General features: G+C 44.1%; 1 protein-coding gene across 6 annotated transcripts in view; it reads right to left on the reverse strand.

Annotated features, from left to right (window-relative positions):
- LRP1 (LDL receptor related protein 1) overlaps positions 1 to 13173 on the reverse strand; it is a 335312-nt gene that overhangs the window by 148758 nt on the left and 173381 nt on the right. For all 6 annotated transcript variants that reach the window (XM_060272179.1, XM_060272176.1, XM_060272175.1 and 3 more), the window contains 2 exons: positions 10157 to 10379; positions 8998 to 9187 (listed from right to left, as the gene is read on the reverse strand). In XM_060272179.1, the coding sequence (XP_060128162.1) occupies positions 8998 to 9187; positions 10157 to 10379 (413 nt within the window). The remainder of the gene's footprint in view (positions 1 to 8997; positions 9188 to 10156; positions 10380 to 13173) is intronic.

Consider the following 13173-nt stretch of genomic DNA (forward strand, 5'->3'; position numbering starts at 1 on the left):
ATTAACGACTCAGCCTACCATACATCTTTCATCTTCCACTGTGATTCTTAAAACCATCCGTGAGCATGCACTTGACATGCCCCAAGTATGAACAGCAAGATCATATTGGAGAAATGTCAAGTGTATGGTGGACAGTATTTCTTTATATCTATCTATCTATCTATCTATCTATCTATCTATCTATCTAATACCTACATTTACATCTGTCAGGGGGTCTTCCTACAGGGAGCCTCCTCCCCTCTTGCTGACCAGCACTTCGCACAGTCAGAGCAGCAGCTGTGGGTCAGGTGAGGGGAATCAGGAAGTGGGCGGGACGGAGGTGTCAGGGCTCAGCGATGTTGGAGACCCCCTGCGCCGCCAGGACCAAGAGGTGGAGGGGAACAGGCAGCCCCTTCCAGCGCCCAAATTAAGGTGCGCCACCAAACGTAAGGTCAGGAGGAGGCATTTCGAGGTGCCCAAACTCTTATGCTGGCCCCATAGCCGGAAACATCCACTCCTGGATTCTGAGAGTGACTAAGAGGTCATGTTTTCTGCTATCTCCACACACCTCTCCTGAGTTTTAACAAACCTCACCTCTGATGGAGGTAGCATTTGGGAGAAGGGCATCAGTGGCTGATGGTGTTGTGTAGGCAGGGTAGCTCAATCACTTGGTTCTTAAGCTTTAAAAGAGCTTTAAAAGAAAGCACCAATGCTCTGAATTGGGACCAGACACAAAGAGGCAGCCACTGGAGTTCATTTAAGACTGGTGACTATTGATCAAAGTTGAGAGGCATCAGTCTAATTTTTGACCACTGTATTTTGCACCAACTGAGGCTTCAGAACCATTTTCAGAGACAGCAACTTTAAGCTAATAGTAATAGGTTTAACAAGAATTGTTAGGCAATATGCTCCTTTCAACTTTTGAACCATGCTCTCATTTCCCCCACTCTCCAGCTTCTTTTAACTGGGCTGGCTCATTTTGGTGAGATGTGACACACTTCCCTCCAGGCTGTTGCACAAGATGCTGCCTAGTTCATTACGCAGATACTCAGAAAACGGATCTGAGACTCAAACATACATTCTGTTTTGGGCACTTCTGGCAGTCATCCCATGCAGCCTTTTACCCAGGTCAAAAGAAGCATGTGGAGAACCCATATTATACAACAAACAACATCTGAAGGCCCACAAGTTCTCAAGTCTGGCCTTAATAGGGCCACAAACCCACCCATTTTAGTCCTGGCTTTATTAGTTAGGGCAGAGCTTTCCAAACTGTGTGTCACGACACGTTAGTGTGTCAGCTGCAGTATGTAGGTGTGTCGTGCAAACGCTCCCCGTGCTCCTCCTGGTTTGCTATTAAAACTGAATTACCGTGTCACAAAATGATGCATGTTTAAAAAGTGTGTCACCAACATGAAAAGTTTGGAAAGTTCTGAGTTAGGGAGTACACTGAGTGGTAGCCATCCCAGATGAGAAAGAAACTTCCCTCCCTGAAATCTGCCAATTAGCTTAATGGTTCAGTGAATCCTAAGCAGCCAATGGAAGGCTCTAAGAGGATTTTCAACATGCAAACCGATTAAGTAAAATGAATGGAAGGGCTTTGGGGGGAGGGACGGAATAGTGCTGGATGCTGATTGAAGGGGAGGGGAGAGAATGAAGCACACCACTGAGTGCCAGAAAAACTACCAGTCATTGCTCAAGGGTTTTCCTGGGAGCACTGTGACCTAGTCAAATATATCTGCTCTGGGGAAGAAGCAAAAACAGCCCTTGGAGGAAGCCATTAATATTTCAAGATGCCACATCTGCTTAATTCTTTCCTTTTCTGCAGGGCAGTAATCAATCAATCAATCAATCATATGCCGCAGAGTGCTCTCTGGAGACAGCTTTTGAGATCTCTCTCTCTCTCTCTCTCTGAAAGAGCTGCTGGGAGATAACCAAATGTTCAAGAGGGCCCACTTGGGGCACAGCTAATGTTATCAGGTTTTAGCATAGACTGGGTGATTAGTCAGAAACAGCCAATACTCAAATGCCGCTCAGACTAGAAGTAATTTCCAGTAAGTTAACCTGAATTAAAAGTGATACATGAGGCTCTTTGCAACCAGTGCACACACTCCTGAGAGAACTTGACAACCATCTGTAACAGGAGCTGGAGGAAGCTGAACTCAGTGCCACTGAAGCAGGCGGAGAGAGGGGGAAGGGGAGCTAGAACACACACACCACCGAAGTTTCAGACAAGATGTGGTCAGCTTCCAAGAGTGCTTATATTCCTGTTCTGCACGCTTATCTGTGAAGCAAGTGCCCACCAAATGCTGGTTTGTAGGAAGCTGAGGCCAAACCCAATTTTGTTTAGTGTACCTGTATGACAAATGTACAGTCATACCTCGGGTTAAGTACGCTTCAGGTTGAGTACTCCACGGACCCACCTGGAACGGATTAATCCACTTTCCATTACTTTCAATGGGAAAGTTTGCTTCAGGTTAAGTACGCTTCAGGTTAAGTACAGACTTCCAGTACCAATTACAGTCATACCTCGGGTTAAGTACACTTCAGGTTGAGTACTCCACGGACCCACATGGAACGGATTAATCCACTTTCCATTACTTTCAATGGGAAAGTTCACTTCAGGTTAAGTACTGACTTCCAGAACCAATTAAGTACTTAACCTGAGGTACCACTGTATTTCTGAACACCTGTTTGTCATAATAACACTTTTACATTGTTGTTGTTGTTTAGTCATGTCCGACTCTTTGTGACCAGGTGTATATAGGAGGCAACAATTTTAAGCACGTCCAATTGATGCACGATCGCTAATGCACAGGCCCTTTTGGACCCAGAAGAGGGCAAAACAGGGGGTGTAATGGGGGCAGGGCAGGGTGTTAACACGGCATGAGGGCCAGGAAAGGAACTCCCCACGCGAAACGATCGTTGCCTGCACCATAGCTGCCAAGTTTTCCCTTTTCTCGCAAGGAAGCCTATTCAGCATAAGGGAAAATCCCTTAAAAAAAGGGATAACTTGGCAGCTATGGCCTGCATATATGAATGCTGTGTGTAAGACATAAAAAGAACCCTGTTGGGTCAGGCCAGTGGCCTATCTAATCCAGCATCCTGTTCTCACAGTGGACAAACAGATGCCTGTGAAAAGCCCCAAAACTGCTCCCATGATCCATTCAGAGGCTGGCACACTCAAAACCTCTAGATCCAGACCATTATTTTGTTGTGATTCTTAAAACATTCTTGCAAACTAGGTGAACATTATTATCCCCAAAGTGCTTATGGGGTGACTGAAGCTGATGGAGAATGACCGAGCTAAAGCCACCTGGGGAGTTCATGGCAGAGGTGACATTCTAACATGAGGTTCTATATTGTACAGTTCCTTCTCTTTGCCACTACATGGCAGCAGCTCACTGAAAGGGCAACTGCTTGGGAGGAATTCAAACAAAACTTTGGGTACAAAGATATATGAGAGCAGGTGCCGTAAGCAAACAGGCAGTTAGAAGGGCAAAAAGGGGCTAGGCCAGCAGTTGTATGGAGAAGAATGAGTGTGAGAGACATGTACAAGACTCAGAAAGGGGGACTTTGAAAAGCAGCTATGAGAGTACAACCAATGAGGCCAGGCAGAAAGGTGGGCCTTTACATGCTTGGGCACCTGGTAAGCAGAGCATCCTATGCATTTTTGGTGAGCAGTAACACTTCTCATTAGATCTGCTAGGGTGAAGGAGGTGCTTAATCCTCCTTGAGTGAAGTTGCTGCTAAACCTTTTAAGACCTACAACATGTGTTCCTGCTGCCGCTGACAGGAAACAACAGCTAAGCTGAGCTAACAACCATTTAAATCTAAAGGGAAATAATGCTAACTGACCCTTTAATATACCAACTAATTAATTAGCATTCTTGAAGCACCTGGTGGGATGCAGCAGGAACAATACCAGCCATTGCCAACCTTCTTGTGAAACCAGAACAAGAAGAGATGTGTGTACAACTCATAAAAGTCTATGGCTGTTGAGTGGAAGGGTAAAGGCTTGCCCCCATTACTCAATTGCTCAGAGCTATAAATACAGAGGTGTGGTTGTTTTAATTGTGCCTGAAGCAACATGAAGCAAACCACGCATCTTGGTTTAGCATTATGTGCAAACCAGCACATGTGGTTTGTTTTTCCCAAGCAAACCATTAGTGATAAGTTAGGAACAAACCTTAGCTTTCACTCATGGTTTGATTAGATAAGGTTGCCATACATCTGAGAAAACCCGGACATGTCCTTTTTTGGGGGACCAACATGCCCACCTGGGCGGATGTTTACATTTTAAAGGAAATGTCCGGGTAAGCAAACCGTCTGGTAACAATATCCAAGGTGACACTTCCTGAATCCCAAAACGGTTTTCAGCCTTCTAGGGGGACATGATTTTCACCACTCAACAGCTTCAAGAAAAATGCAGAGAGCAAAACCAACCCCTGTATATGGTGTTTATTGACCTGACTAAGGCTTTCGACCACCGAAGAATTGATGCTTTTGAATTATGGTGCTGGAGGAGACTCTTGAGAGTCCCATGGACTGCTAGAAGATCAAACCTATCCATTCTGAAGGAAATCAGCCCTGAGTGCTCCCTGGAAGGACAGATCGTGAAGCTGAGGCTCCAATACTTTGGCCACCTCATGAGAAGAGAAGAATCCTTGGAAAAGACCCTGATGTTGGGAAAGATTGAGGGCACTAGGAGAAGGGGACGACAGAGGACGAGATGGTTGGACAGTGTTCTCGAAGCTACGAACATGAGTTTGACCAAACTACGGGAGGCAGTGGAAGACAGGAGTGCCTGGCGTGCTATGGTCCATGGGGTCACGAAGAGTCGGACACGACTAAACGACTAAACAACAACAACAACAACAAGGCTTTCGACACTGTAAATTGTAATGCCCTGTGGACTGTCCTTCTGAAAATTGGCTGCCCAGATAAATTTGTAAACATCATTTGGCTCCTCCATGATAATATGACAACAACAATCACAGATAACAATGGCTCTCAAAGTGAACCATTCACAGTGGGATCAGGTGTTAAAAAGGGTTGTGTTATTGCCCCAAGTCTATTCATTGCCATGATATACTTTGTCGACGGGAAACTCCCCACCGGAGTAGAAATCATGTACCGAACAGATGGAAAGCTCTTCAATCTGAACAGGCTGAAAGCAAAAGGTAAGGTTACTGTAACTTCCATCATAGAGCTTCAGTATGCTGATGACAACGTAGTGTGAGCACGCTCAGAGGATGACCTCCAAACCATCCTAAATATCTTTGCAGAAGCTTACAAAACGCTTGGTCTATCACTCAACACCCAAAAAATCAAAGTGCCCCTCCCTTTTACGTAGGAACCTGCCCGGAATCTCTTTGAAAACAATTATTGGTCTTCCATCAATAATTAATTTATTAGTGTAGCTTAATCTCACAATTTCATTTCTCAGCCTCATTGAATTGAATATTACCAAACAATCTCCAGGTGCCTTTCTTGCCTTAGCTTTTTCTGATCTTACTTTAATCCTGAAAGCATTTACGATGGAGTGACTCACTTCCTCTTGTCATTTCCAGCCACCTCGCCAATTCTTTAATTATTTTTAGCTTAATATCTTCATTTGGCTCCTCCCGTATACCTCTCAATTTCAGATTCATCTGTTTTTGCCTCATCTCCAACATCGCCATATTATCCCACATTTGCTCTTGCGCTTTGTCCAAATACGATATTTTCTCTTTAACTTGATCTGTATCTTTCTTTGCTTTACGCACCTCCTTCTGTGTTTTCTTCATTGTATCCTCCATTGTTTTAGATTTTTCTGTCAAATCTTTTATTTTGGTTGTGAGTTCACCCACTGCTCCTTCAATCTTCTTGTCAATTGTCTCTTGCACCTCCCCCAGTTTCTTCTCCATACGTTGTTCATTTTGTTTAAATTCTTCTTTTATTTTCTGTCATAAAGCCTCCAGGTCTTTGACTTCTTCCTGTTTTGATCCTCTCCTGTCTGCCGGTGTTCCTAGTCCAGCTGTTTCCCCCCCCCATTCTTTCCAGCCATTTTCAAATTTTTATTTGCAATATCTTTCTTCGTCACAAGAGGGAGCTCTCACCTGTAGTACCAGGCTGTCCCCTAGATGGAGCTCTAATAGCCAAACAGTATAAAGCAAACAATCTCTATTTCTCCCACTAGGCGGCACCAGTCCTGTCCTCCCCTCCCTCAATGTCTCTACACTCTTAAGTCTCAATAACAACGATTGTCCCATTCCACCAGTCTTTTATATTTAAATCTTCAGCCACTTGGTTGGCCTAATTCCAATACGGCAAACCTGCAAAAAAGAAGCAAAGCCCCGCAATTCTTCGGTCACTTTGACCTAATCCTCATATGAAGAAAAAGCAAGGGGAAACCCAAATGCCAAGGCAACAAAGTTCCGCTTCAGCCACTTGCTGGCTCAATCCAACAGGCTTTCTCATGATCTTAAAAGGTCCGACGAAGAGGATAGAAAAGAAGGCAACTTGAAATATAAAAAGTACACGTACAGCCCCCAGCCTCTCCCCCTTCCCCAGGGTACTTGTTGCAGTACTCCAGTCCTCCCTTCCCCCCTCTCGTTAATTATTGCTGCGTAGTCGGCAGATCCTTTTTTAGGGCTAGAGTTTCAGACTTTTAAAGTTCTCCAGTTTAGCTGCCGATCTTCCACCCAGGGAAATAACAAAGTATCCTTACACATTCTTGCAAATAGTTTTTTCTCCACAAATTAACTTGCCCTGTTACAAAGGACTTTTGGCACAACTCACTCAGCAGACACTTTCACTTTCCTCCACTTCTTCCTGCGATTTCAGTCCTGTGCCATCTTTCTCACCGCTGCCGGGACGGACCCCCTATTTTCGCCCCTCAGCTTGCCGAATTCACTCGTTCTCAGTGCTTTCTTTTAATTCCTCCTACTTACGGCTGAATTCTTTTAATTTATTGGAGCTCGTCGCTTTCATCCGAAGCCTGAGACTGCATTCTGCAGGGCTAGTGGTCTTCTCCCCTTCGTGCCTGCAGCTCGATCCCATCCCCGGCTTTACAGACAAAAACTGGAGAGCAGGAGAGCACGCTGGGCACCGCTGGGTGCCACGACCCTCAGGGTTACCCCCCCTGAGGTTTCGAGGTCCGCAGAGCCTTTGCGTGACCTCTAGATGCCCTGCAAAACTCGGAATTCCCCGGAGGGCTATTCTGCGCTTCTTGCGATGGCCATCTTCCAAAGCAACTACTGTGGTACCTCTACTTATGAATAACTCTACTTATGAATGTTTCTGCTTACGAACGGAGCTCCATCTGCCATCTTGGATGCGGTTTAGATAGGATTTTTTCGACTTACAAATTTTTAGATAGGGTTGCTTCGACTTACGAATTTTTTCTCCCAATGCATTCCTATGGGATTTGACTTACATTTATTTTCGACTTACGAATGTGCGTTTGGAACGCATTAAATTCGTAAGTAGAGGTACCACTGTACTCTATTCCAAACTTAAAAATGGAAAGCGTAATGCTGGTGGTCAACAAAAGAGGTTCAAAGGGCCTTCTCGGTAGTGGCGCCTGCCCTGTGGAACGCCCTGTGGAACGCCCTCCCATCAGATGTCAAAGAGAAAAACAGCTACCAGATTTTTAGAAGACATCTGAAGGCAGCCCTGTTTAGGGAGGTTTTTAATGTTTAATAGATTATTTTATTTTATTTATTTTATTTTTCTGTTGGAAGTCACCCAAAGTGACTGGGGAAACCCAGCCAGATGGGCGGGGTATAAATATATTATTATTATTTTTATTAATAAGACTGTCTCAAGGCAAATCTTTAAAAATGTAGTATAAACACTGACAATTGGGAAACACTGGCCTGTGAGCGCTCCAGTTGGAGAACAGTCTTTACCAAAGGTAAAGGTAAAGGCTTTGAAGACACTTCAAAGGATGCAAGGGAGAAACGTGCTAAGAGGAAGGCACGCTTGGCAAATCCACACCGTGATCAACTCCTGCCTGGAAATCAATGTCTCCACTGTGGAAGGACGTGTGGATCCAGAATTGGCCTCCACAGTCACTTACAGACCCATTGTTAAAATCGTATTTATGGAAGACAATCTTACTCGGCTACAAGTGATCGCCAAAGAAGAAGATACTGTATAGATAATCCTCCAAACCTGGTTTATAATTGAGCAGATTACACCACTGGACAACCTTTCCCATCCTGAGAGAGGGAAAGTATGTGTGAATACATCACTTTCTAAATGATCATAATGATCAATACTGCAGATAAGGCAGTATTGCAGAATGGCACACTGTTCTGAACCTGTTGCTAAAAACAACCTCATGGAACTTTATTGCTCATACATGAAAATAAAGAGAAAGCGGGGTGGCAAGACATTCCTTTGTTGCCATTCAGTAAAGTCCTGATAAACATGAACCACCTATATACAACCAACCATGGCAGGAGGGTGGACAGTTCAATCAATCTGATGATATATGACCAAGACAGAGAGACTAGTCAGACCAATGCTATGTGGATAATTAAAAAACTGGCCTCAAGAATGGACTGACCAGTGATAAAATAGGATGCAGGAAGGATGGCTGGACCACTCTCTGTGATGCTAAGTGAGAAGGACATGCAATGCAAGAATAAACTGATTACTCAATCTGATGCCATACTGATGACAGAAGAGTAATGAATGAGATGCAGAGAGTGGACTAAGTCCTCTGGTTAGGATGCAATGTAGATATTTCTAAATAGAGTCTCATGTGACATTGTGAGTGACTTTTAATTATGCACATAGCACTACTGAGGTGTGTGTGTGTGTGTGTGTGTGTTATTTTGGCACCATTCCCGAAGAGAACAAATCCTTACCTTACTTCACAATGAACACAGACCTCCACCACCAAACATCAAGGTGATACAACAAAGCAAACCAACAACAGCTTTGCTGGGCACTTCAACTGGTCCTCAACCCCAGCCCATCCCACCTCTTTCCCTCCAAACACTACCCCAAACCCACTCCCCTGTATACCTGTGGGCTGACGTCGCTGGTGGTAGACATGAAGAGCTCCACCCTTATCCACCCGGGTTACCACTTGGAAGTCGCTACTGTTGAATCGATTAACACGGATGACGCTGGTTTTCTGCTGAGCATTGGCATTGTCTGAGTTGGTGGCATACAGGTAGTTTTCAAAGACGGTCAGGCCATAGAGATGCTCTATCTAGAGGGCACAAATGTGATTTTTTTTGTGTGTGTGGATCACTTTGCTTTTTTATTTTGCAGCTTACTCACCTGAATGCCCTTTCCCTTCTGGTCCCCTTCTTTGCTGTACCTGCTCTCCAATTATGGCACACTATGGCTCAGAATTTATGCCTGCCTTCCCCTAAGCTGGTGCTGTGCAGAGGTTGCTCAACTATTTATGTATTTATTATTTAGTTCATAAAATTTAAACACCGCTTGATTGTTTAAAAAAAACCACAAAGCAGTTTACAAAAGGATAAAACAATAAAATTGAAGGGGGGGGAATCACAACCATAAAAAAGTTAAAATACCAAAACAGATTGAAATTACCTCAACTTTCTAAGCACCTGGGTCAGCTTGTCTAAACAAGAATATTTTTAGCAGGTGCTGAAAGGGTGCAGTGAAGGCTTGATCTCAATAGGCAGGGAGTTCCAACTCCTATCATCCCTGATCATTAGCCATGCTTGCTGAGGCCGAAGGGAATTGCAGTTCAGAACATATAGAGGGCACCAGGTTGGGAGAAGGCTGCTCTGTGCTTTCAGTTGGCAGAGCATGTCCAATGGCCTTCAGATCTCTTAGAACTCTTGTGACTCATCCACATTGCTTACAATCCTGAAATCACTTTGTTTCTATGTAGCAAGTGCCTCTGTGCTGAACATCAGTGCTGTCATCTTATTTAAGGAACTCAGAGCAGCTTTCCAGCTCACAACCCAGGCCTTTTAAGATCTCTTTAATTTTTAAAAAGTTTGCTTAAGTCTGCAGTTAGATTGCTACATTTAGGTATCTCTCAATGTAAGTTGAAGGATAAGTTAGAAGCACAGTCATTAGTGATATTGATATTCCCAAAGACAGCAGTGCACCTGAGGAACCAGAGATGGGCTGCTTAACCATCCCATGGTTCCAAGGGACTCCCTAACTCCTGCTGCAGGATCTCCAAAGGAGAACTCACCAGGATGCCCTGAATGATAGTGTGCCGGTTCTTTCCTTCATAATCCACCACTTCGATGTAGTCAAGATAGGCATCTGCCCAATAAACCAGCCGGTTGACCAAGTCCAAGGTGATACCATGGGGGAAGACAATCTTGGCGTCAACCAGTTTTGTGCGGTTCTGCCCATCCATGTCACAGCGCTCCACCTTCGGTATCTGTCCATAGTCGGTGAAGAAAACTTTCCTGCAAGAAAGCAGAGAAGCAGGTGAGGAGTACAGTACTTCAAGCAGAAAATCTTTTCAATTAACCTCAGGTCTGCATGTTTTAATTAAACAAACTCACAGGTTAAGGCTACTTGTAAGGCCTACTGAATGCACTGAAACCAGTCGTCAATAAAATAATAATAATAATACTTTTCATTAATCATTTATGGGAATAAGTATTATTGAACTGAGAATAAGTCTTATTGAACTTCCTTTTGGTTAAACATGGACTGCATCAGGCTGTAAATAAAATCCAGCTTCAAAACCGTTCTTTCCATTAATGGATCAAAATCTACCAGGACAGTAACCACCAGAGCACAAATTCATTAGCTGAGAAGTTCCAGATCCAACATTCCTCTTTCAATTAATATCTTTAAGCAATGTACTACTTTAAAAACAAAATGAGTCTGCCTCATTTCTAGAGTGAGATTTCAATGAAGTCTATAGGGAGCAGTCCAGTCACATAATGATGGTAATGAGTCTCCAATCCCATCCAATCAAGGGAAGACTATGAAACAGATTGACAGCAATCCTAAACCCTTCTGTCACAATGACGATGGAAGGGTAGGGGTACATGTGGGATGCATGTAGTCTCCCCACCGGTCTCCTTCAAGAGACGCATGGGTGGGTGGCATGCTGTCACAGAGGCCCAAGCTTTATTCTAGTGAGAACAAAGAGCCCTGAAAATGGAGTGTACCCAGATAGGACACTAGTGGATGCATCTACTGCATCCAAAGCTTTGTGAATACCCAAGGGTCCAATCTTTGGGCTTGTCAGCTAAGTCAATATGGAGCTGGTGCAGCAAAAAGAAAAGAAAAAAGAGGAGAATACATCCCTCCTTCCCCTTGGACAGAGAAAGCAGAAGACCTTTGGATTCAGCGATGGATGCACAGCTCTGCCCCACCACGATTTGGATTGTTCCAAAGATCTCCTTTGTTTAAAAAAAACCATGAAGCTGGAAACCTATTTTGTCATGCTTAACATGCAAGTGACTTTAAAATGCATAAAAAGTGAAATATATAGGTTCTGAGTTTTTTCAACCATGCCTGCACTCCTATGGTTTTAAAAGTTGTCTAGCTCTGTCTGTGTATGTTTGGCTTGGATGGAAGTTCCACTGAGTCCAATTAGGCTTCTCCTCAAGTGCATGGGATGTATGCTGAAGACGTCACTGCAAAATGCCCTTGCTTCTGAACAGTTTGGCCTTTGGGGGTTTGATGAGAGGACTTAGGTAGCAGGGTACTAGGGATTGCTAGCTCATTCAGCTCCTATCAGTTCTACCTGCCAATCTTCACAACTGAATGTTGAAAATAAAAATGGTATAGCTAGCTGCGAGGAAAAGTTAAAATGAAGTGCAGTGGTACCTCGAGTTACAAACGCCTCAGGTTACAAACGCTTCAGGTTACGAACTCCACTAACCTGGAAGAGTTACCTCGAGTTGAGAACTTTGCCCCAGGATGAGAACGGAAATTGTGTGCTGGCGGCGCAGTGGCAGCAAGAGGTCCCATTAGTGAAAGCACGCCTCTAGTTAAGAATAGTTTCAGGTTAAGAACGGACCTCCGGAACGAATTTAAGTTCGTAACTAGAGGTACCACTGTACAGCTTTTGGTGTCGTGCTTTTGCCTGAGAAAAATGCGCAGGAGCAGGGAGGAGATCCTCTTAAGCCTCACCACTAGTGTAAAACCTATTGTTAGAGCAGCATAACGTACACATTTCTTTTATTTTTATTTTGTGAAAACCCTAACACGGTGGTGGGTGGGTTATATCATGTTACCTATCAGAAAACGCTAGATGGCAGACTAAGGTATGCTTTGGTCACAGAACACCCATTTCTAAATACCGTTATCTATCATCCACACTGGAAAGAAACACATCAAGTGCAGAAGGAGGCTTCTTGAGTATTCAGGAGAGCAGCCAACCTGATACAAAATGGCGCAAAATACACACTTATACACCCATTCCTGTTTCTTTGCTTCAATTCTAAAGGCAATTTATTTGGGTTTAGAACAAGGATATCAGAAGGCCAGATTGACTGTATCCATCTACCACAAGGCCCTCAAGGGCACTCAGATTACTAGACCTCAAGCTTGACACAAAGGAAGCATCAGTATTTGGAATCATTCTTACACAGTATCTGAGTGCCCTCTGGTGCACTCATCTTCAAATGGTGAAGATCTCCTTCCCATTGTACATAGATCGAGTTAAAAATTAAATACTTGAAAGTAAGCCCCATGGAGAATCAATGAGACTTACTTCTGAGTAAATGTGCTTAAGATTTAGCTACCTGCTAAACTCCCTAAAGAAATCACTTATGGAAACATGGCCTAGCAATATATCCACCCCACCCCCACCGGCTTTTCTGCAAATCAATGTGCTAAGGGGATAATCTGGATAGGAGAAGAGGCAGGGTGCCACCCAATTCATGTAAACCCAGAACAAAGGGAGTTTGGACTGCACTCTAAGGCCTCATCAGCACAGCATAAACTCTTTCCTTTCACTTAAATTGCAATACAATGAACTGAATGCCTGAAACCTCTCCTCAAAGTACTCCCCCACCCGGCTTCTAAATGTGCACCTGAAACTACCCAGGAGGAGGAAAAGCAGCTGTGGCTGGTTGGGTTTCAAGGGAGTCTAACCAAGCAGGCAGGCAGTGGATGGGTTAACACACCCTCACCACCATCTCACGCCTCCCCTACAAAATGCCCTTTCTCACTGCTTCTGGGATGCCAGGAAGCTTTCTTTCTTGCATATGCATTGCACAGTATACAGTTACCCTC

This window comes from Zootoca vivipara, chromosome 2 (genome assembly GCF_963506605.1).
Source record: "Zootoca vivipara chromosome 2, rZooViv1.1, whole genome shotgun sequence".
In the NCBI taxonomy this organism is placed as follows: domain Eukaryota; kingdom Metazoa; phylum Chordata; class Lepidosauria; order Squamata; family Lacertidae; genus Zootoca; species Zootoca vivipara.